Below are 24,959 nucleotides of genomic sequence, written 5' to 3' on the forward strand. Positions count from 1 at the left end.
TGTGATAGTGATAAGACTCATTCAACTGATGACATATTCTACCAGAGGCATGTGTGTATGCTACGCTCAGCTGATGGTTCTCACTGAAATATGTGACCACAGTCGCAATGAGAGCTATGGTATGCCTGTTCCAATTGGTTAACACTGTGTGAACTCAACTAATATATGTTTACACTGTATATAACATAACCTTGGTTCTCTGAAGGAAAACAGGCGACATTAACCCATTCTTTCATTGACTCCTCATTGATTCCTGAATCTGGCCACATCAGAAATGCTGAAAAAGGAAGAATGATTTGCAGACACAGGCTTAAATAGGATAAACCATGCAAAAATGTTCCACTGGATGGATGATTGGAGATTGTATCAAGTCGATGACATCATCAGATATGGACTTACCATTGGTTAACATATTGTGTTCTCCATCAGAGAATCAACATTATGGCTATAGCCACATGATGTGGATACAAATCCACTACCTAGAAGAGTTGAAATCTTTGAATAAATATGTGGTTTCAAAACTTAATCTCTCAATAAGCCTATCAATTTTCATCAAATTATTGACCTAAAGAAAATACAATATTTTATAGGCAAAAAAAAGTTCAGTCAAAAAGTGAGCAGGAATTCCCTGCTTTCAGTGTATTTTCAAGCCATGTACAGTTACAGTACAATGACCACATCTGGCTGTGAACAAACATGTGTCATCCTGTTTTATGGAATATACGTACTGAAAAATATCAATTCATACTGAAAATGAAAAATGTCATTTTTATTGATTTAAAAGATCATGTTTGATGCATAGGCCTACCAGCTGAAGTAGTTGTCAGAAAGAAGTTGAAGGAACTTTGTATTGTGGGAATTGAGGGACTGGTGTTTAATCCGATTAGTAAAATATTTTTTACAAAAGCCCATGTCATTTTTTCTGTATAACACCGTGTCCTAATTGTAAGCAACTGCGCGACTGTCGCGTTGCGCCGGATAGTTTGTGTCCACATTGTATCCGTTAACATTCTTTATCTCCCTCAACAATGGAATTCTCTTCTCTGATTGGCTGATGGGGTGGCCATTAACTTCGTATAACCTGCTACCTTTGAAGTAGTTCCCGTATCACACTTGAATATTAATTCGCCAAACTCGTTGCGAAGTTTAAATGAACTGTCACGTTGCATCCAAGCTGAAATACAGACGTGCAGAACTGTAGTAACATTGTAGCATATGACGGAGGTGGATTGTAGCTAGTTGGATGCCATGTAGGCTATAAAAGTAGCGATCTTTCAAAGTTAAAGTTAATCAGAATCCTGGGATATGCCCGCTTGACAACAGGAGAGATAGAACTAACGACTGGCTTTTGGCCGTAGCAACCAGCCATTTAGAACTAACGACTGGCTTTTGGCCATAGCAACCATCCATTTAGAACTAGTAACGGCAGTTTTGTCCTGCAAGTAGAAAGTTGATATGTGGCGGAAAGTAGTCCCACAGTCAAGACAGTTTTAGCGATGTTAACGGACGGAATAAAACTATGTTCTAAATATGCAGGTTATGAATACAAACGGGAGATAAGCGGGATAACGGCCTTCGAGGTCGACCGGTTCGATGGAAATAATGGCACGGCGGAGGTAACTCCGTCTCCGTGCTTCGCACGTCGCCGGAGTTCTAGACCTCCACCTAGCCAGAGCCATATAAAGAGAGAGTTGCGACAACCCGGGTACAGAAAATTCGGTTTGTGACGTGGTTCGTGTAACTTCAAGTAGTTCAAATCCTATTCAAATAGTTCCCGGAAGCGATTTTGACTGTTCGTTAGAATCTTAAAATAACCGTCTTTTACTGTCTGTTAACGAGTGTTCGATCCTAACTTCCGGGAACTATTGTTGAGAAAATATGGAACATTAGCGTCAATGGAGTTGTCGCAACTCTCTCTTTATAGACCCCTTCACAACGGATAAACATTCGGAGTGACGTGACGTCAGTGGCGGCAGAAAAGTTAGACGGCCATTGAAAAGCACTAGTAATGCGGCTAAAATTAGTCCGTAATTAACCTTTGATGAAATGGCTAACGATATAAAACAGTATGTACATACACTCAGTGTACGGGATTGGGAGGATTATTTGAAAAAACTTTGAAAAAACGTACGTTATCAGGTGGGATCATTCTGACAGATCCCCATTCTAAGTGAATGGAAAGAAGACGTAGCAAGATTGCCCTCCGTTGAATGGCCAGATATTTATAATTACGTTATTGAAAAACCGAGCGTATACAGTAAGGAGAAGTGGCGGGTGTATAGATCATTGGATATATAACTATGTCCCAAATGGTCATGTCTAAGATTTACAATACAATGACATATCGGAGGAGTTTAGCGTTGTCGCTGATGGCAGTTGATGGTTGTTTTGCCGCCAGCGAACGTAGTGACGTAGGCTCAGCAGGGGTCTATATGGCTCTGCACCTAGCCATTATTTCCATCGAACCGGTCACCTCGTCGGCCGTTATCCCTTACTTAATGAACCTTTGTTACGTCGTGAAAAAGTTAATGTCAAGGCGACGCGGCACGACTAAAATAGAAACGGACAGAGCGACAAAACAGGGTGGAAGAAGTCGCGTAGCAAAGCAACTTGTTGCGTTCGGTCGCATCGCATTCAGTCAGGACATTCCAATTGAAAATACAACGATGGAACTGATTTTGTTGCACGCATTCGGTCGCGTCGCTTGCAGTTAGGACACGGTGTAAATCGTATTTTACGTTGATACAAATACTTGAAATAATTCAATATTCACTTTTGGGGAATTATGGGCATGTCTGGTCATATATAATATATAGACTCTGTTTAAACCAGATGCTAGCAATGCTATGACAATGCACAGGTAAAGCAAACCTGTTTGTCTTAACAATTAATCATCAACTCTGTCTTCCTTGGCTGTTATAATCAGGATCTGTGAAGCAGCCAAAACCAATGGTCTATTGGAGCAAGAGCTTGCCCATGCTGTCAATGCCTCCTCACATGCCATCAACAAAACCCACCCAAAATTCCCTGAGGTGAGTAATCTTGATTTGAGCATGATAGCAGATTTGTAAACTGGTTTTGATGCAGCCATTAAAGAAAAAAGTCCTCCTTGATTATTGGCTTGCAGGGTATGAATTCATATTAGGGTGTTTTCAGACCTAAAGTTAGATTGTTCCGCAGCAGGCAGTAAATTGTTACACTGCTGCATACAGACTTTGGTTCGGTTCAGTTTGACATATGGGTCATTCCGTGTCATATCAGGCAATATCCAGGGAAACGGTTGCTGCACCGTTTCAGATATTGCTCAGAGTTTGTCTACCTAATATTTAGGTCCCAAAGCTAAGACCTGTGATTTTGTATAATTATACACCCTCAGAAATGCCTTACCTTGGAGGCTATGTTTGGGCATTAATATCTTGAAAAGTATTATTCCTAGTCTGCGCAAACTTTGTAGGGTAGATGTCAGACGTGCTGGATGTCACGGACCTTGACACCAGGGAAGCAGTAGGCTTTGGAGGGACTGCTAGGTGAAGGGGGAAGAGGTCTCTGACCATGGAACTGCTGATGACCTGGGTGGAGATTGTTGAGTTCAGTGGAAGAGGGGGTCAACGGGTTGCCGACTGTGTGGAGCATGGAGGTATTATAAGAACTGGAGAAAGTGAACAAGTCCCGCCCCCATTCATTTCAATGGGAATGCTAGGCTAGTGAAAATTGCCAAAATTGAACGATTTTTTCAGGCTTCAACATGGCGTTTCAAGGGGCTTGTTTCCGGTGCCGTTTTACTTAGCCAATTAAGTGCCAGGTTACTGGTTGACATATGGTACAGAAGGAGAGCTCGTGCCCACACTAAGCTCGTGCACGAGCTGAGAGTGGAACAGCCACCAATCAGCATATGGAGAATATGGGAGAAACGGCACCGGACATGATGTATTTCTGGAAAATGGCGACGAGGAAGTGCCTTGCTAATCGGCGAAGCTAATCAGTCAAATCCTGACCCCCTGGTGTGGAGGGATCAGGATGACCAGCAGAGACTGGATCCTGTTTTCAGGAACCTGCCTGGACTTCCGGTGGCTCCCGGTGGCCATTCTGTGTACTACCTTGTGTTTGTGTCTCCTTTACCTGGTGCCATGTGTTCATAGTTCAACCCCAACTGACCTCTTGCAGCAGCGAGATCTGTCGGTGACAGCAGGGGCGGGGATACAAACGCTGCTATGAAGTTGGACAGTCTCTACTTCCCGTAGTCTAGACGTGACCATGTGACGAAACATGAGGCACAGGCCCTTGTGGATATGAAGAGGCGTCTAAACGCTAGCACGTCAGGGATGTAAAAGCCAATTAGGGCAAAGTCTTGACGCCATGAAGGCAGGGTCTAGGCTCCGCAGTACCTGGAGAGGAACTGTGCTGCTGCGCAGCAGTCGCCTTGCAGCAGCCGCCTTGCTCCCCCGATAAGTTAAGGCCATGTGATATCGACTACAGAGTCGTAAACACACCAATCTAGACCATCGTGGACAGATTTTTAACCACGTGCATCTTGTGCTGCACAGTTCTGCGCAGCGCTGCTCGATGCTGCGCCATCACAAACTCGCCTTAACTTGTCATGTGTTTTGTTCTTGCCCCTTGTGTATGTACCTCTGAAGTTCACATACAAAAAAGCTACCATCTTTGCCCATATAAGGAGATCTGAGGTGCATTCAAGTTCACCGAACTTAGGCGAACGTTTGCGAATGTTCGCAAACAGTATTCCGTTAGCCTTGAGTTTTTGGCGAACGTTTGCTAACAATCGCAAACAGTCTGAGGTGGTGCGCTGCGAACATACAGTGGAACTGGACGTGAGTTTGACGAACGCAACAATGCAATTACTGTTAGAATAGAAGGTTAACACCAAATCGTTCAAATTGAACAGTTCAAAGAAAACATTTTCACCTCGAACGTTCGCCTATGTTTGCGAATTTGAACGCACCTATGGTATCTGGCGATTTTTCCTACGGGAAATTAACATGGGGATTTGGAATTATCACACCTGTTAAACTCTCGCGGGGATGACAAAATCGGAAATTCTGGTGTTTTCCTGAATACACTTTTGTTCTCTGCCTTTGAGAGGATACTGTGATCTCCGGTACGTGAAGGTGGCAGACTTTGATTTTTGCTACCCCAGAGATAACTTGCGATGCAACTTGCCATTAAAGTGTAACTTCACCCCATAACTCCACCCACTTCACATTTCTAAAAAAGGCTTTCAAAATGGGCGAGACTTTCTGAAATTTGGAAGGGCGTGCAGCACTGCTGCAGCCAATCAACCATGGTGATTTCGTGTCAATCTATGATCTTCACATACTGGAGATCACAGTATGCACAAGAAGGCAGAGGACAAAAGTGTGTTTTGGAAAACGTCTGCATTTAAGACTTTACTTTGTTTACTTCAGCTGTTCAGTTATAGATAGCCTTTTTTATTTTAATTGTTTGTTTTGCGTTCCCATGCTTTTCTGCATCTTGGCGTTTGTGCTCTGCCTCTACGCTCGACCTGCGCTGTTTTTCGGATCTTAGCTGTTCTCTTGCCATCTGCGATCGATGAGGCACCCATGACTAGTGCTGCTGGACTATGGTTCCAAGGCCTACGAACTTCTTTCTTCTGCTGGCTGGACTAGCCAGTGCGGCCTGTGGACTCGGTGGCTGTTTCGGTCGGTTGACTGTCAGCTTGGATATCGGTGGCTGGTCATGGTCGGTGCATGGACTGTCGGATGGTCTGGCACAGGAGAGGGACGCGGCTTCGGGAGAGCACCAGAGAATCCTCCTGTGTCCCTTCGCTCTGGTACAGCGCCTTAACACATCTTCCTGGTGCCTGTCGGCAGCGATGGTCGGGTGAACGCAATTTGCCAACGGGCAACTTGTCATGTCATGTCAACTAGCCTACAAGCCATCTCATCTGCTGAGGTTCTGCCCCAGTGATTGCAAGTAGGCCTAGGCTACGCAGACAGCGCACTGACGCTTGCTTGGATGCGGACGGTTGGACTAAGTTGCCGTGGACTTTTCTGCTTTTGTTTGTTTTAGTATTTATTTGACATTTGTTTATTTGTTTGTCTGTCATGTGTGTCGGTGTCTTGGTATCACGGGTACGCCGGCGATTACGCCGCTCCGTCCGGCATCTTTTGTCTGTGTCTCTTTATTTTGTGAATTTGTTTATTGTGTTGTTGTCACGGGTACGCTGGCGTTTACGCCACTCCGTCCGTCATTTTTTGTCTCGTCTCATGATATTTTTTGTAAATTTGTTTGTTTCATGTCGTCACAGGTACGCTGGCGACTACGCCACTCCATTCGGCATTGTTTGTATCAGTGTGCACGTGAAATGCGCTATATAAATAAACATTACCTTACCTTACCGTCCCTGTGAGAGTTTAACAGGTGCGATAATTCAAAATCCCCATGTTATTTTCCCATAGGAGAAATCGGCAGATACCGAATCTCAAAGATGGCAGCTTTTTTGTAGGCGAACTTCAGAGGTCTATTTCCAGGTTTGTCATGTGATTCAGTTCTTCATTAGGCGCGTTCAAGATGGCTGCGCAGCACAAAAACTGCGCAGCACAAGATGCACGTGGTTAAAAATCTGTCCACGATGGTCTAGATGGGTGTGTTTTCGACTCGGCAGTCGGTATCACATGGCCTCAACTTATCGCGGGAGCAAGGCGTGGCCAGGCGGCTGCTCCGCAGCGGAGCAGCAGCTTGAGAGGTACTGCGGAGCGCTGCGGAGCCTAGACCCTGCCTTCATGACGTCAGGTCTTTGCCCTAATTGGCTTTTACATCCCTGACGTATGTGCAGGTGTTTAGATGCCTCCTCATATCCACAAGGGTCCATGCGGGTCCGTGCCTCGTGATTCGTCACATGGTCAAGTCTAGACTACGGGAAGTAGAGAGTGTACAACTTCATAGCAGTGTTTGTATCCCCTCCCCTGCTGCCATCAGCAGCTCTCGCTGCTGCAAGAGGTCATTTGGAGTTGAACTTGAACGCGCCTATTGGTTACCTGTCCTGTCTGCCTGTCCCCACCCCTTGCCATATTTGGACTTCCTACCCTCCTGCCACCTGTACCCTGTTAAGTTCTCATTGCTTATTGTCTAACTCATGACGTTTTCATAGTCATAAAATCGCTTAAAAAAACGTTGTTTTGGTTGACTGACCAGTTTTATCGAAATCAGTAATATTTCCTCACGCCCCCGTGTCCCTAACCGCTTTTACCAAATTGGATCTTTTGACTATGTATGAACGAACAAACAAACAAACAAACTATTGCAAGCTTGCAGTTTGTCCAGGAGGCGACCGCTCCTTGTTTACATCTGGAAGTCTGAGACGCGTAAGGAACAAGAAGAACCACGCTTGCAATTTATATATACAGTATATACATAGCCTATGTATAAATTTACACGCTAAATCTGTAGGGGAAGCTCTGCAGAGAAATATGCAAGCATAAAACGAGCGAAAACGAAAAGCGAAACCGAAACCAGAGATGATATCGCCAATCCTGCATAGTTTCTCTTTAAGTTCTGTATCAGCGTTGGTTCTCGGTCAGATCGTCATCTTTGCTGTGTTTAGTTGTGCCTGTTTGCCTCTTGTTTGTTAAAATTAAAGCCTGCTCAGATGAATCGCCTTTGCTGGCGTCCTGTATTTGGGTCCTCCATTCCAATCCTTGACAGCGGTGTTGCATCGAGGCAGATGTTAGATGTTAACCAGAGCGTCTCGCCGCAGTGATCTTCCGGGGGAGTTGTTGCTCTAGTAGTGGCCTTGGTCAAGGCCAGTGCTGGTAGAGGGGTGCAAAAGACGCTCTAAAAGCAGTTCCTTCATAACTTGAGCAGAGGTACAAGCGTAACTAATCAGAGAAAATTGCACTTTTACATTACGTCACTGGTGTTGAAAGGTGTTAGAAGGAGTTTGATGCTTTTCCTCTTCCAAATAACATGTCCTTGGGATGATATTGTTTGTAACACAGCAGGTTGTTGTAGTATATAGACGTTAACAAATAGCGTGCGTGCAACAGAGGAAAAGTGCTTTAGTGCTGCTTTAACATTTCTAAATGCTTTTATCACCCTCATCTTTGAGAATTTGTTTGTCTATTTGTATTCCTCAGAGTCTAACCCGGAACACAGCTATTGAAGTGGCAACTAATGTTAAGGCATTGCACAACGAGACAGAGTCACTGCTTGTGGGACGAGTGTCTTTGGTAAGGTTTTTAAAAAATCTGTTTCCATGTTCTTTAACAGCAGCATTCTCTGTTAATGGAGAGCTTATTTTATGTTTTTAATATTGTTTCACACCAGCAACTAGACTCTCCTCATGAGGAGCTACTATCAAGCGCCCTCCAGATTGTAGAGGTTGAACTGGGAAAATTGGCTGAAATCCATTGGCTTTACCACATCATCCAGCCCGATGATCAAGAGGTGAGTATGAACTAGTTTTTACTGGGTCTAGAGCCTTTGAGAACAAGTGGCTCTGCACAAGAGTTTTGCCAAGACAGTGACCTATTATTATTTTATCTCTTGATTTGTTTCATTGGAAAACACAATTTCAATGTCGGAATGTTAGGAAGACATGTAGCTTGTAGAAAATGAGTTCATAACTTACATTGCTATTTGCTAAATGTAGGGAAATTCTGAAGATGAATCCAAGATAATGTTTTTCTCAGCATGCCAAAGACAGAGCTGTATTTCGCATATGTCCATAGCTGGTCACCGTTATTTTAAAATGGCGCATGTAGATGGAGCATTTCCACAAACTATGTAAATGACTATTTCTTTTTTTTTTTGTAAATTATTTTTTATTGGTTTTCCTTTCAAACGCATTATATACAATGACAATATAATTCAGTGTTTCCCATACATTGACTTATTTGTGGCGGCCCACCACAATATCAACACTGACCACCACACAATGATTTTATGTTGTACTACTTAAACTAGATGAACTCCTTTCATTGTAGAGCTATGCACAGTCACACCTTTGTGCAGCCTCTCTGTCCCTCATCAAACATGCATGCACGTTTAAATAATACATTAAAAAAATCCAGCCAGGATTATTGTTGTTGACGATTGGCTAAATCGCAATTAATCCAGTAAGCATCACAAGCACACTACCACCACAAATAGAATTCAATTATGTGGGAAACACTGTAATTGCAAAGAATGTCTTACAAAAGTCAACATTAGAATCAGGAGACCGAAAAAGCATAACATTGACCATCAGTTGATTAAGTTCTGGGTCAAACTCTGGACTTGAATACACTTAAACACTCACATACACATATAGACGCAGTACAAAACACGTCATGGAAAAAAAAGAGAAAGAGACAAAAGAAAAACAAACAAACAAACAAACAAAAAAAACCAACAACCAAACAAAACAAAAACAAAAACAAAAAGAGGGCTTTACGAATGACACAATCCTGTAGAAAGTGTATATTAAATGTTATTACCACTTTTACACCCAGCTAGAGAAGTGCACAGTACAAATTACGGTAACACTTTATATTAAGACACACATTTTCACCATTAGTTAGCTGCTTACTAACAGTATTAGTAGCATATTAGCCATTTGTTAGTCATTATAAGTCACTTATTAATACCTTATTCTGCAAGACCTTATTCTACCCTTACTAGACTCTTAATTAAGAATATCCCCTATGTAAACTCCTAATTACCCCTTATTCATAGTTATTAAGTAAGTTGTTGCATATGAACTATGACTTAAATATGCATGGCTCAGTATGGGGCTTGTAAGGTGGTAGTACCACAAGAACAGTTATTCACCCCTAATAATACTTATCAAAGATGGTCTATTCAAATTGAACTAGACACTAAACCACAAGTGCTAATAGTGTACAAATAACTAATAATTCAGTCTTTGTAATGCCAAATATGTTCCCTATTCTTAAGTTGGATCTTTGTTCACAATTGATTCACAATTAATTTGACACTATACTGTGTCACACTAAAGGAGAACTCTGGTGTGATCCAATCCTTAGCTCTGCTGTTTGAGGTCAGTAGGGAAGAGTAAAGTGCAGTCCGTAGGGGAAAGAACAGAACATTTGATACAACATACAGTAGACCAAATAGCAAACCCACAACTAACACTAACTGAATGGGGCATAGGTAAATCAAACTGAAAGCGAGTCTCTGTGCCCCGTTCTGTTAGTGTTAGCTGCCTGTTAACTATAGGTCTTTGTTGAATCAAATTTTCTCATTCTGAGTCTGTGACCTCAAACAGCAGAGCTATAGATTGATTCACACCGGATGTCTTTTTTACCATGTGACCCTAATTTGTATTCTAAATACGTAACGCCGGTACATGTATTCCGTTACTCCCCAACACTGAGCACAAATTGCTCTAGAAATCTCTTCTAATGTGATTTGTTGTTCCAAGCCTGATGCTGAGGCTGCATCTAAGCCTGGTATGGAAAGGTTACTGAAAAAAGAGTCAAACTCTGCCAGCCCACTTTGATTTTCAGAGGTGTACAAATGACTGTAGAAGTTTTTGAATTGATCATTTATAAGTTGTGGATCAACTGTAGTGCCTGTATGTGTGTTTATTTTTAGAATTTGATGAGCTGAGGATTTTTGGCGCCGTTGATGAGCTAGCAGCTTGCTAGACTTGTCGCCTTGCTCATACTAGGCATATCTACATCTAAAAAGCAGATCTTCAGCTAGAGTGCTTGACAAGTTATTAAATTCAGCTTGTAATATAAGTCTCTCTTTATATGCATCTGAGGAAGGAGAAGAGGCGTAATTTGGTCAAGTAACAAATAACTATAGGGTTATAGGTGCAGGAATGCACAGCAGGGAGGAGTCTATTATCTAGTAAAAAATAATCTATATGTGTGAAAGTGTGGTGCATATTTGAAAAGAAAGAATAAGCTCTGCTTGTTGGGTTCAGAAAACGCCAGACATCAGACATAGCAAATTCTTTTAGAAAAGACTTAATTAGTTTAGCTGATTTTGTTTGAGGCTTCATATTCATAGAAGAGCGGTCTAAAGAAGGATTTAGCCAGCAGTTAAAGTCACCTCCCAAAATGAGGCAATGAGATTGCATATCTTGGAAAGAAGACAAAAAAGACTTGAACAAATGTTCATTGTCCCAATTGGAGGCATAGACATTGGCCAAGATCACTGGTTGGTTATAGAGGTTACCTGTTACTATGATATATCTTCCATTTTTATCTAGTTTGGTGCTTGATAAAGTAAACGGATTTGTGTATGAGAATCGCAGTTCCCCTTGCCTTACAGCTGAAATGTGAGTGATACATCTGACTAACCCATCGTTTATGCAACAAAGAGTGATTATCTGTTTTGAGGTGTGTTTCTTGTAGGAAAGCAATATGAGTCCCCATACTTTGAAGGTGATGAAGAACTTTGCTTCTCTTGACATGTTGATTCAGTCCCTTTACATTCCAGCTCGTAAATTTAAGTGTGTTTCCACCAAATTGTAAAGTGGGAGAAGGACTGTTTTGTGATATATTACATCAAGAGGGAAAGATAAAGCAGCAAGAGTGTGATACAATAGTAAGTGAAACCTCACAGGATTGTCAGGAGCTACCTTTGTATATATCAGAAGGCCCATACAGACACAAAAGACAAAAAAAATACAAAACAACTGGTATAACATATATACACAGACACAAACCACTAACTGCTGAAGCGCCAACCTGAACATGGCGCGCGCACCTACTCTCCCTAAGGAACACAACATCAAACTCCTAAGAGAACTTGATATTAACTCACTCGCCCACTGGGCCAAGTGCTATAAATGTATCAAAATTGTTACACAAAGCACAGTATTTCTAAGTCACATGAGCAATACTAAACAGTAAAAAAAACAAACAAACAAAAAACACTTGGATAAATGAGGGCTGCTCAAATGGATGAGTAGGCTATATTAACTTGACTCTTTTGACATGCTAGTTACTGACTAGCCCCTGAAAAGTAGCCAACACAAAGGGACAAAAGATTTCCAAAGTAAAACATAACTCACCGTAATCATGTATAGCCTACTATAGCCTACTCTGCTGGTTCACGCCCTGCAGTGCCAACAAAGGCCATTCTCGATGTCGGGTTCCTACGTCACAGTCCTCCGCCATATTGGAATGGGGGAAAGAAAATCGTCTCCACCACAGGAACCCATTCAATTTAGCGTCAAAAGGTATTAGTCAAACTTTTAATTAACATGTCATTTTTATACTTTGAGTCATTATCTGGAGAGACTAAGGCCTGATATATACACAAATCGAATTAGGTCGGTTTGGATTATACGAGATGCCCGTACGAGGTACCTGAAGACCGGTGGATCTTCACTAAAAAATGAATGGGTTCCTATGGCGCTGCATGTCGGAGATGTTTTGTTTCCCCCATGTCAATATGGCTGCGGCCATGAACCTGACATCAATTTGTGTACATATCAGGCCTTAGTCTCTCCAGGTAATGACTCAAAGTATAAAAATTACACGTTAATTAAAAGTTTGACTAATACCTTTTGACGCTAAATTGAATGGGTTCCTATGGCGGAGACGATGTTCTTTCCCCCATTCCAATATGGCGGAGGGCTGTGACGTAGGAACCTGACATCGAGAATTGCAGCATCTGGATCAGTGAATTTGTGAACCTCACCTGAAGACATCGTTATTTTCAGTTCAGCCGGAAAGAAAAGTCTGAATTTGATTGAAGGATGCTCATGTAGAATCTTCTTTACCGGCATAAATGCTGCACGTCTCTTCGCAACCTCCGCCATGAAGTCCGGAAAGATAGATAGCCTGCGACCATTGCATGATAACGGAGATGCCTCAGCTGCTCGTCGGAGAATCTGGTCGCGGACGTGGTAGTAATGGATATGATGATAAACGCACGGGGTGGCCTCTTGTTCGGCTTTGAACGGAGAGAACGATGTGCCCTGTCAAGTAAAGGCTTCCCCTCCAATCCCAGCAAATCCTGAAGTAGATTAGCCATGAATTCAGTTGGACGAGGCCCTTCATCTCCCTCAGTTATGCCTAGTATGCGAAGGTTGTGTCTTCTCTGCCTGCCCTCCAGATCATTGCATTTTGTTTTAAGTGCACACACTTCTGCGGATAACTCACAAAGTTTGGACTCCATGCTAGCGACAGTGTCGCTGTGAGCCGTGGCAAAGCACTCCAGTTCATGAATAGTGGCGCCATGCTTATCCACTGTAGCCTGCAAGCCAGTCAAGGAGTTTTTAAGCTCCTCTTTAACCGCTGTTATTTCGGCACGGAGATTGCTGGATAGCGAGTCCACTTTAGAATCAATTTTGCCACATATATCAGCTTTCAAAGCTGGCAAGGCATCCGTGAATTTAGTGGCACTCAATGTGTCTTCCTCGATGCTAGTCACTTCACCATTGCCAGCGTTACCTTTAGCCGTGCTAGCTGGCGTGGATCGAGCAGTGCTCGAGAATCAGTCATTTTTTGGCAGGATTCGGTACAAATGTCAACTGGAAGTTTTAGAAGAATAGTACTAAAGAGACTTCACAAAAATATTTTGTATACTGTGCTCTATACAAAAATAAATGTTGCACTTGGCAGGAGCTCACGGAAAACGCGTCTAGTCCATGCGTGCGCACTAGCGCCCCCCCTAAATGACTATTTCTAAGTTATAAAATTCCCTGACTTCCCATGTCTGGACTTTCGAAAACTCCATGATATTCCAGAAATTCCATGACCCATGGGAACCCTGTGATATAGATAAGGTTGGAACAAAATCTGAGTGTAGTAACAACCTGTCTAATTTGACACATAATGACCCATAGTCTATTGATAAACAGATAGTTTAACACTAGAAGCGCCGCGCCGCTCTGACCCACTTATACCTAGAAGCGCCGCGCCCCCGTCATTTGACCGCTTTGACGACCTACTAGAAGCGCCGTGCTGTTGTGAACTACTTAAAGCTCGGCGAGGCGGTCAAATGACCGCTGAGTCCTTAGACTGGGAGGCTGTTACTTACACATAATGATCGCTAGATGGCGCTTCGTGCACGAATCAAATCGTTTGGTCATAAATTCAGTTTGCACTAAGCCATGTGTCATTCGTGTCAGACCGTGTTGTTGATAGTCTGTGGTTGTTTGTTTCATTATGACATACAGCACGTTTGAGTTATCTGTTCATGTATTTGTGTTGATTTGTGTTGTTTGAGGTAAAAACTTTGGAACAAACCTTAAGCAAACTTGACTTTCAACTAAAATGTTCTAAAAGTGAATGTGGCTAGTTCTAATTCACTCCCCAAATTCACTTCTATTCATTTAATAGGTAGCCTATATGTTCGCGCTGCCGAAAATGATCGGACCTGGTCACCTGGAACAAAGAGCCTAACAGTCTGGTTTCAATTACACAGTAGCCAGGATTTCATGCCGCATTTTACAGGCTACCGTGGCTACTTTCTAAAACAACTTTCATTCATTTAGGGAGAAGCATCTTATAGGGTCTAGCTACCTCGGAGGGAGGGAGATAGAGAGAGCTATGCTGAGCAGGCATAGGCGTGAGAAGTAGCATAATTTAAAATAATGAGTGAATGATATTCTCCGTTTTGCAAATGTGTAGGCTATGTTTGCGATGTCTGCTGAAAAAAAGCTATAGGCCTATTGTTTCTACAATTTAAACTAACTTCTATGCGAATTCGAGATTCAGCATTGAGACACACATTTTCACGTATTTGACAAGCAGAGTTGTAAGCTCACTGGTTAGAGCTTCGGCTTGATCACCCAAGGGTTGCTGGTTCGCTTCCCAACCTATTCCTGACGGAAGTTCTTTTGAACAAGGCATCAGTAAAGTAGGCTATATTCTATTCTTTTCTATTCACATAACTACACGCACGCTGGCGAATTCGAACATTCTGAAACGCTCATATGCGATGAAACATGATTGCGCATTCTTCCACGGGTTGCCTAAACAGCCAGCTTACAGCCTAGTCTATGCAGGGGACAGATAGATGGGGTGGGGGTGGGGAGGCAGTTCCTCAATGCCTCGGTGATGTCTGTAGCCTAAGTATCCTAGACGAGTGTATGGGGGAGGGGGAATGATCGGTTTCAAATAGGCTGCAATGGATAGTGTGTTGTATAGACCCCGAAGCCATTTGCTTTGAGAACGGCTGGCTAATGAAGTTGTTGGCTGGCTAGCTGGCTCAGCCAAAACCTTAATGCAGCCGCCACAGTTTTCATGACTGATAATGGCTTTAGTTGCCACTTCATGTCTACAGATGTGTATATTGTATTAGATATCAACACACAATGTTATTGTATTGTTTTGGACAACATTCTGCACGTTTCACTTCAATGTAGACTGCATGCGTTCATTGCGTTGTGAACAGCGCAGCAATCTCTGGAAAGGAAACGGTGGAAGTCGCATCAGTAGGCTAGCTAATAGCCTATCACGTTCAATGCTGTAAATCCATCTGTTCCAGAATATTTGGTTCATATCATCAATCTTTGGTTTTGGTGTTTGTGCAACCGGGCCCTGACGATTTAACAAAAGTCTGAGTAGCCCTACGTAGGAATTAGGAAAGTAGCCTATGTAAGGTGAGATCAAAATCAGGCTACTTTGTTTGCTTCTTTTCCCCATGTCATTTTCATTGGTCGTCAACTCACTGGGAGTCCTGTGTATCTTAGCAACGAGCACAATACTGATGTGGTGTGTCCAGTGGGAAAATCTCATGTAGGTAGGCCTAGTTTCTAGGCTATCGTTTATTTTTTCGCGTGTCACTATGATATAATTATCATAGATAATTTTAGATGCAAAAAGTCTAACTGGCTTAGTCAAAGTTTGTCAGATGGCGGCTCGTTTATTTCAGATAGTTTGTTATTAAAAACCATTAACAAAAAATTGTTCGTCGACGTTGAAAAACGGTCAATAAATTCAATCAATATGAGATCCTGAATTATTCGCTCCTGCCAAGATGCGAACCCGGGTCTTCAGCGTTGCAGGCAGGGGTGTTACTGCAGCGCCACCAGACATTTTCCTCAAAGATTGTTAGGATAGGTCCTTGACTTGACGGAACTCAGTCAATCCAGCAAATATGTAAGAAAATGCTCATACATTAGTCTGAGCTTTAAAAGATACAAATAGAGGATAAGATATACAACTATGAATGTACGTAGGCATATGCCCCCTACGTACATAAATAGGCTACGACGAAAATATTTTATGTAGGCCTGTCGCAACGTTTTAAAAACAAACTCGCATTTTACCACTGTAAATCGCCTCCATAGACTATGCCATGTAAATGAAAAATAGTTATTAAAATAAAGCACATATATAATACATATTGCACACATATAAACTATATGTTTTATGGTAAAATATTATTCTCATGCCCGACTGACAGGAAACCCTTGCGACATCTGCTGTGAGAAAAGAGAATAGCAGCCTGGACAAACATGGCCGAACGCGAGACAACATAGTGTTGTCACATAAGTGAGCGCAAAATAGCTCTAAACTAGCTTGTACCGGTGTGCTTTCGATCATGTAAAAATTCTGGGTGACAAAACACGCATATTTAGGAAAAGTCGTGAACGTAGGGTCCTGGAATTTAATCGAGTGAAAAGATTTTTTTTTTTTGTAATCGCTGCGGTCAAATGACCGCAGCCCGGCAGTTCTAGTGTTAATGGATGATTGACTGGTTTGAAATGAATGTATAGAGAGATAGTTGGATAATAGGCTAACTGGAAAAAACACCATGCCAATCTCTAGCTCCTGCTTTCGTATGCAAATTGGGAAATAGAAACAGCCGTGTTGAAATGCTCCAATCTGAACAGAGCTCAGATAACACGTAATAGGCGCCCATCCCCCTTTAGATACACCCCCTCTCATTTGCATACCTTCGATTAATATTTCTTGTTAAACTGCTCTTACGATGCTAGTATCTAGATATATGTGGTCTATGGCAGAGACGTTGTAATGCTAGCGTTATTACAGCTAACTTTGGAGAGTTACTATACTAAGAAATGTACTGATAAAACTTACCAATCTAACACATTCATTCTGTTGGGGAATCTGCTGCACTTCATCTTCGTCAGAACCTTCTTCTGACTCGGTTTATACATGTACGGCTGTATTCCTTATTTAAATCCATTGTTGATAGCTTTATCAAAGACTTTGGCTTTATTTACCAGCAGTAAACGTAGTTTCACTTTGCTCTAGCTTCAGACCGGTGGATTGAGCCAATCAACTTTCAGGACATATCGGCCAATCGACCAATCAGCGCGCATCTCATTTGAATATTCATGAACTTGCTGAGTGGGCGGGAAAAACAAACTGTTTCATTGCAAGGCTTATTTATGACCTTGTATTAGGCGATCTAGCAGTGCTCCTGGGGCGTTTTCAGCCACACAAATTTACATATGACATTATCTAGGCTCAAAGATCAATTTGTAATGGTCAAAAAATGCGTTCCATGACTCCTTTAAAGGTTGGATTTTTACTAATTTTTCGAATTCAGGAATTAAGATCAATTGTCAAAAGATGATTTTATATTCCTCTTTTTAGTCAACTAAAAATATACATTGATAGTAAATAGATGAGTGTACTTGTAACTTAAAAACTTAAAATTAACTTTAAAATATACTTTTATAAACTTGAAGTGTTCCAATTTAGTCCAAAAAAGTTTGTCATGGTCTGTAGTATACTTGCTACACTTATAATGGAGTATACAGTGGGTATAGTAAGTATTCACACCCATGCTAAAGTTGACTAAAAAGAGGAATATAAAATCATCTTTTGAGAATTGATTGTAATGCCTTAATTCAAAAAATGAGTAAAAATCAAACCGCTAAGGACACTAATTTTCTTTGTGATTGAAGAATGTATCGTAAATAGATAAATGTTCTTCCTTAAATACAGGTTGCATAAGTATTCAACCCCTATGTTAAATTCCCATAGGAGCAGGAGGATTTTTTATATGTTTTTATTTTTAAAGGCCAGCTATTTCATGGATCCAGGATATTATGCATCCTGATAAAGTTCCCTTGGCCTTTGGAATTAAAATAGCCCTACATCATCACATACCCTTCACCATAGCTAGAGATTGGCATGGTGCTTTTTACAGTTAGCCAATTAGCCTGTTTGATGCTCATTGAGCTCAATGCAAATCAAACAGGCTAATAGGCTAACTGGAAAAAGCACCATGCCAATCTCTATCTATGGTGAAGGGTATGTGATGATGTGGGGCTATTTTAATTCCAAAGGCCAAGGGAACTTTATCAGGATGCATAATATCCTGGATCCATGAAATAGCTGGCCTTTAAAAATGAAAACATATAAAAAATCCTCCTGCTCCTATGGGAATTTAACATAGGGGTTGAATACTTATGCAACCTGTATTTAAGGAAGAACATTTATCTATTTACGATACATTCTTCAATCACAAAGAAAATTAGTGTCCTTAGCGGTTTGATTTTTACTCATTTTTTGAATTAAGGCATTACAATCAATTCTCAAAAGCTGATTTTATATTCCTCTTTTTAGTCAACTTTAGCATGGGTGTGAATACTTACTATACCCACTGTACTTACAAAAAATAAACTTTTTTTTTGTGATATAGGGATAAATTAAAAAGTTTAAAATTAAAATGGTGAACTATGAACGTGAACAGTTCACTTTGAACATGTGTGAACTGATCTTTGAACTAGTTCCTGAAAAGTATGAACTTGCACAACACTGCAAAATGACGGTTTCCACAGAAGTCACAGAATTCCCTCTCATGAAATGATCTGAATATATCTGGGTGGCCACTCCAGCTCTGTTGTCTGCAAGAGAAGCCTTAAAAGGCAGCAGTTTGTTCCTTGGTTCTCATCTTGCTTGATTTATCATCTGCATCTTGGTTTTGTGGCAGCACCACAGCATAAGATTCAAATAATTCAGTCAAATTACTTTGCAGACTTCAAGCAATTTAATTTTGTCTTGGAAATTAAGTTGTACAATTTACCCAGTTATAAAACACAGATTGTTCATCCCTATTTAACAATTGTGTCTTCCAGGATCACTCAATGGTGTATGACAAGAGGAACAGCCGTGGTAGCATGTTCCGCATAGTACCAAAGTTCAAGAAGGAAAAGGCACCCAAGAAGTCCAGTCCACAGTCAGGTAAATTCTTTAGAATTTGATTGTTCAGCTTATAGATCTCTGGGCAGAGCATGTCTAAAACAGTGAGGAAGTGATTTCCATTTTCTTGGTTTGCTAAATATCTAGCCATGCATTGTAACAGTATTTACTCATATCTGTAAGGAAACCACATCCATATGTAATACAGTCATTACATCCCACAGGTGTCTTCTAAAAGTCATCACATGTTTCAGGCCACATCTTTTTCCAAGAGTTGTCATGTTATCCTTGTAATCAGGAAGTCTCTCTGTGTCCAAACATATTCACCAAGCCAAATCAAGGTTACATCTGTTCTAGAAAGCATATGTTCTTCACACTGTTTACTAGCCTAGAAATGTAGACGCCCCTAGCGGCAGCAAATGTAATTTGGCTGGCGGGGCAGTCTAGGCACGATCCATTGAGCCAGGGAGCTGAGAACCCCCAGCACCAGCGGGCCAATCACAGGGCTTAACATAATGGTGACACTGACATGCGACCAGAAGTTGCGACGGTGACGCATCCTGTTATTTGAAAACAAGAAGATGATTCATTTAGCGTTATCCTATTGCGTGGAGAGGGAAGGTTACGCATCCTGCTACTTGAAAACAAGAAGATGATTTGTTTAGCGTTATCCTATTGCGGGGAGGGAATTTGAAAGTCAACTGTTTATCCCACCCCTCCGATTGAGCCCTGTCTACGGTGAGTGTCCAGACCCTACATCTTGATGTGGGTCTGGCTCGTCAGGCTAACTGTTTACAGTACCCTCCAGAAGTATTGGCACCTCTGATAAAGTTGACGAAAATAATCTATTGGTGTTTTATTGTAATCTCACCATGAAAACAAATAGGAAAATTGTATTTGAGCGATGTGTTTTTGTTAAAAATATTTCTTTATGAGATTTTCCTTTTATCAAAATAAATTTGAGATTTGGAGGGTACTGTAACTAGCATGTCCTACATGGATTTTTTAGACGTTTCAAATAAAAATGTCAGGTGCACATGTACTATTCAAACACTCCAAAGTTTGGAATCAGAGAAATGTTCCTTTTGAAACATTTGTTTTCCAATTCAATAACCTAACATTGACCTGAAATTGAATATAAGTATTGTTATTTTTGAATTGTTACTGGACATTTATGATTTTGCTTAACTTAAATGGAGGCATACATGTAGGAGCTGCAATTTGTTTCTGTCCCCTCCCCATTCTTAAGCATCCAGTTTGTTACAGTTCCATATCGCTGAGGGTCAGTAACGCATCACTAAAATAAACAGGCTTGATTCAAAATATGCCTTTCATTGCATTCCTGAGCCAAACAGAATGATTTATAGCAGAAACTTTATTATTCTAAGGAAAGACGGAGGACTGAGAGGAATCCTTGAGAACATTTAACAACATCTCTCATTTCACATGAGCAAGCCAAGTAATATGCAGTGTACAAAAAGGCTGTTGGTTGAATACTCAGTATTTCGGTTCATGTTTTCTCAAACATCCCGTACTTTAATGAAATGTGTTGCAGCAGCTCTACCACCTCAACATGCGGTGTTGTTAGCGTTATATCTATTTTAGATTTGACAAAAATCATAATATAACATGCATACTATTTCCATTTCCTTGTACCTGAACTTTAATTATATTTGAGTAACTACTTTAAATGCCAGTTATTTCATGGATTCAGGACACTATGCACCCTGATAACGTCCCCTTGGCCTTTGGAATTAAAATAGCCCCACATCATCACCCTTCACCATACCTAGAGATTGGCATGGTTTTATTTCAGTTAGCCTATTAGCTGGTTTGATATGCATTGAGCTCAATGAGCAGCGCTGATTGGCTAGTCAGTAGGCGATGCAATGTGCTGATTGGCTCTTCAGAAACGCTGTCAAAACCGTGCCAACATTTGCTGATTGGCTCTTCAGAAACTATGACAAAACACTGCCAAAATTCGTGTCTGTAAAAAAGATGTATAGCTAGATGTCACACTGACAGAAAAGATAGATGTCACACTGCTCCCAATTGTTGCCTAATTGTATGCGCAAAGACATAAGTTCCTTTATTGCCTGTAGCTATAAAGCTGTTCCACACAGGTTCAAACTAAATCCCTGTGGACAAATGTGTTTCACAAGTGCACAGAATATTTCTACAGGTGCACAGGTTTTTTTTTTTTTTTTTTTAAAAACAACGTTTTCGTGCACAAGCACAAATTTGTTATACAGCTGCAAAACTATTACACATGTGAATATCTTTCCATGGGCACAACATCTTTGACATTGTTTTGATTCCATATTTAATCCATAGTTTCACCGAAGTTTCTTTGAATTTTATTGAATTTCAATTTTACTTCCTTTAATTCAAAATTGTAATTCTATTCTACATCCTATTTTTGACCTCAATTTAAATTCAAGAATTGAATTGGAATTTAGGAGTAATTTTCAATTCAATTCTGAATTTTGCACAAGCCTGTTTTACACCTATTTACATTTTGCATACAGCTGTTTTAATCCACACCAGCAGTTCCAGAGTAATCCAGTTTTGAAATTGTAGCAAGTCTCCGACTTTCAACTTTGGCTATGTTATATCCCTGAAATAATGAATTTGTTTTCCATATCAAATAATCAAAAGTTAGTCATAGCATACACAGGTTAACTGTGCCTTGGTCTGTATGACACATATGCAAGCACAGGTTACTTAAAGGAACATGCCACTGTTTTATAAAACTGGGTTATCCACGTCTCTCCTAGAGTTAGATAAGTGAGCAAAATATTTTTTGTCTCTGTGCATGCACCTGTCGGGGGCCGGACCATTGGTCCGACATCCCATTAGTCCGACATCCCATTCGTCCGAAAATGAACCATTCAATAGAGATACCATTAGTCCGACATCTCATTACTCCGAAAAAAAGAGAACCATTGGTCCGACGTCCCATTAGTCCGACCATACACAGTAGCCTAGAGATGCATGGATGACTTGAAACTGAAAGATGCAAAATTCGCGGAAAAGAGGAGACATCTTTTTTTGCAGCATTGTGTGTCTAACAACAGGTGGAAATGTGCTAGCCTGTTGTAACAATCAACCGTTTACCTTCGGCTGTGTTAATTAAACGCAGAAGGTTTTTTTTGAATGACTAAATATGAATGGCAATAAACAGATCATTCTGAGAATGAGTAGGCTACAACGTAGACTACACATCTGAGTGCGTCTCTTGATTATAACAATGAAACAATGTCGCTTTCTTCGGTTTAACAGTAAAGGAAGACACACACCAAACAATAACCCATGTCGTGCACAGCGGCGCTTTATATTCACACACAATTAAATGTCCCAAACAATCCCAAGCGTTGCAATTCCCCCTTTCATTCAGTCCCGAAAATAAACCTACAAGTCCAAACTAAACGAAAGATGTCCTGTATTTTGCCAGGACCGCGCACAAGAGTCAATAATCCAATCCAGGAAAACTAAAAGGGCCGCTGCCGACAAAACGTCCCGCAGCAATCAAAAAATATAATGGTCAGAAAAAAGGGAAAATGCGATTGCTGTCTCTCTGTTAGACCAAGCAATATGAAAACACAGAAAAGCAATCGATCTCACCAAATCTGGTGAATGCACCAGCAGTCCCCGAAGGCTTTTTCTCTTCGTGCATCCTCTGTTTGGTAACGCAACGGTCCAAACTGCGCACAGCGTTTACCTAATGTGAAAGTAGCCTACGTTTCCTCGGTATTGTTGTTAGTTTCAAACTCGAAGGAAAACATTTACAAACACTCGTTGCCGCAGCACTGAGTGGGCTAGGCCTACTGGCGCCACAGATGCAAAATCTCACACGCACTTGCTACCCTCTTCAGACCGCCCCCATCATAGCGCATTCGGGTAAGGTGTGCGGGTGCGCGTGCATATAAAAAAAATACATAGAAATAAGTAGGCGACATATCATGATATTACATGAGAACAGAGTTATTATATGCAATTAAACAATGTAATATTTAAGAAATGGCACCTAAACCAATGTGGCAGTGTGTTGTGCGACATTTTGGGAAGCCAGGACTATGCACAAATTAAAACGAGTTTCTGGAGTGAAACTTTGAATTTAGTCAGACCTGTGTGATAGAAGAATATGGCAAGGCTCTATTTCTAGCTCATATCGAGAAGAACGCACGATGGAAATAGGCCTAACTGTGGACTAACTGTGGATAACTTGTAGCCTAGAACATAAAGGTAAGAGTTCATTGTCCTATAGGGCCTACGTTTAGCTATGTTGGAATAGGCTAATTTGTGGTTTTGTCGTATGAAAGTTTATACGACTGAAACACGTTTGCTTCGATGTTCGTTTGCAAAAATATAAAACACATCTCATGCTAGATGAAGTTCATCGCGGGATGTGAGCCTGGGTCACCTGCATGACAGTCACGCACCCATCCACTAGCCTATGTCCCTGCTATTGAAATCATACTACAAATAGCGTCACATCACTCTAACTGTAAACAGTGGTAGACGGAGTTTTTAGGAAATAGACCAAAGTCTGGATTTGTTAATGTATTGTATGGTCGGACTAATGAGTTGTCGGACCAATGGGCTTCTTTTTTTCGGACCAATGGGATGTCGGACTAATGGGATCTCTGGTCAATGGTTCATTTTCGGACTAATGAGATGTCGGACTTATGGGATGTCGGACCAATGATACGGAACCGCACTGTCGTAGTCCGGTAGCGCCCTTGCTAGGTTAGCTTTGCATAGGTAATGGAATCCTTTGTTGCCGGATAGCATGTCATGAGTAAAAGTGAGGGGGAACAAATCCTATTTACTTCTTGTAGCCTCCGTCTTCACAACAAGTACAAATGGCAATGCAGACATTTCTAGGGAGGTATTCACCTGGGACTATATCGGGATGAACCACAGGCAAAGCACTGCTATTTGGGTAAATGGCTGATCCTCATCAAACTGCATCGACTCATTTAAGGACACATTCTATCTAAGACATGAAGATGACAGAAGTTCCTCACAACAGGGCTCTATAATATGCACATTTACATTTGGTCATGTCAGAATCTCACAAACTGCTTTGTGTAGAAATGTGGAAATTGGTGTTCCTCTGTAACCTTCATCCTTTCTACCTTTAAGGCACTTCTCCCATTTTGATCAGGCCCCATTAATCATCGCTTGATGTTTATTGTTGGTATGCCAGTGTATTATCTCAATTATATCTCATTGTTATTTATAAGTCACTTTAGAAAAGCATGTGTCAAATATGTCCTGACATACGGAGCTAAAGGACGAGATGGAACCAAGTTCATTTATACCGTACAGCAAGACACCTCGAAGGCTGTTCTCCCACGTATAGCCCAGTTGCATGTATTACACACAAAGAAAGCCTATTCAGTGTGTTGTACCACTGCAGTCTTTCAAGTCACAGACAATAATAACGGTATATAGTCTGTCAACCATTGTTAATATTGGTTGATATACTACCATTCAAAAGAGCATTGATACAGTATGGAATGCTGATTTACTTTGTCATTGTAACTTTCAAACTACAAATGACTGTACTGTAACTGACCCAAGGCAGATGGGTTGGGCCCTTGAGTCGTGGGTCTGTCTGAGGTTTCTTCCTATATGTATCTCCAATTCTAGGGAGTTTTTCCTTGCCCCTGTTACTCATGGGCTCTCTTTGAATGTCTAACACTCTGTAAAGCGCCTTGAGACATGTGTAATGTATTGGCGCTCTATAAGCGACATTAAATTGAAATTGAAATTGATTTAAACCTTTTAACCATATCTACGTAATCCACCTTCTTCCTTGGTCGCTTTTGGGGTGGATCCTGCATTGAATCACTGCTGTTTACAGTTGTAGTAGCTGTAAAC

General features: G+C 41.1%; 1 protein-coding gene across 2 annotated transcripts in view; it reads left to right on the plus strand.

Annotated features, from left to right (window-relative positions):
* The window catches only part of dgkh (diacylglycerol kinase, eta), a 259,266-nt gene that overhangs the window by 207,009 nt on the left and 27,298 nt on the right, over nucleotides 1-24,959 (plus strand). For both annotated transcript variants that reach the window (XM_062533724.1, XM_062533723.1), the window contains exons 26-29: nucleotides 2,927-3,032; nucleotides 8,115-8,207; nucleotides 8,305-8,424; nucleotides 19,007-19,112. In XM_062533724.1, the coding sequence (XP_062389708.1) occupies nucleotides 2,927-3,032; nucleotides 8,115-8,207; nucleotides 8,305-8,424; nucleotides 19,007-19,112 (425 nt within the window). The remainder of the gene's footprint in view (nucleotides 1-2,926; nucleotides 3,033-8,114; nucleotides 8,208-8,304; nucleotides 8,425-19,006; nucleotides 19,113-24,959) is intronic.

The sequence above is a fragment of the Sardina pilchardus genome, chromosome 4 (genome assembly GCF_963854185.1).
Source record: "Sardina pilchardus chromosome 4, fSarPil1.1, whole genome shotgun sequence".
Classification (NCBI taxonomy): domain Eukaryota; kingdom Metazoa; phylum Chordata; class Actinopteri; order Clupeiformes; family Clupeidae; genus Sardina; species Sardina pilchardus.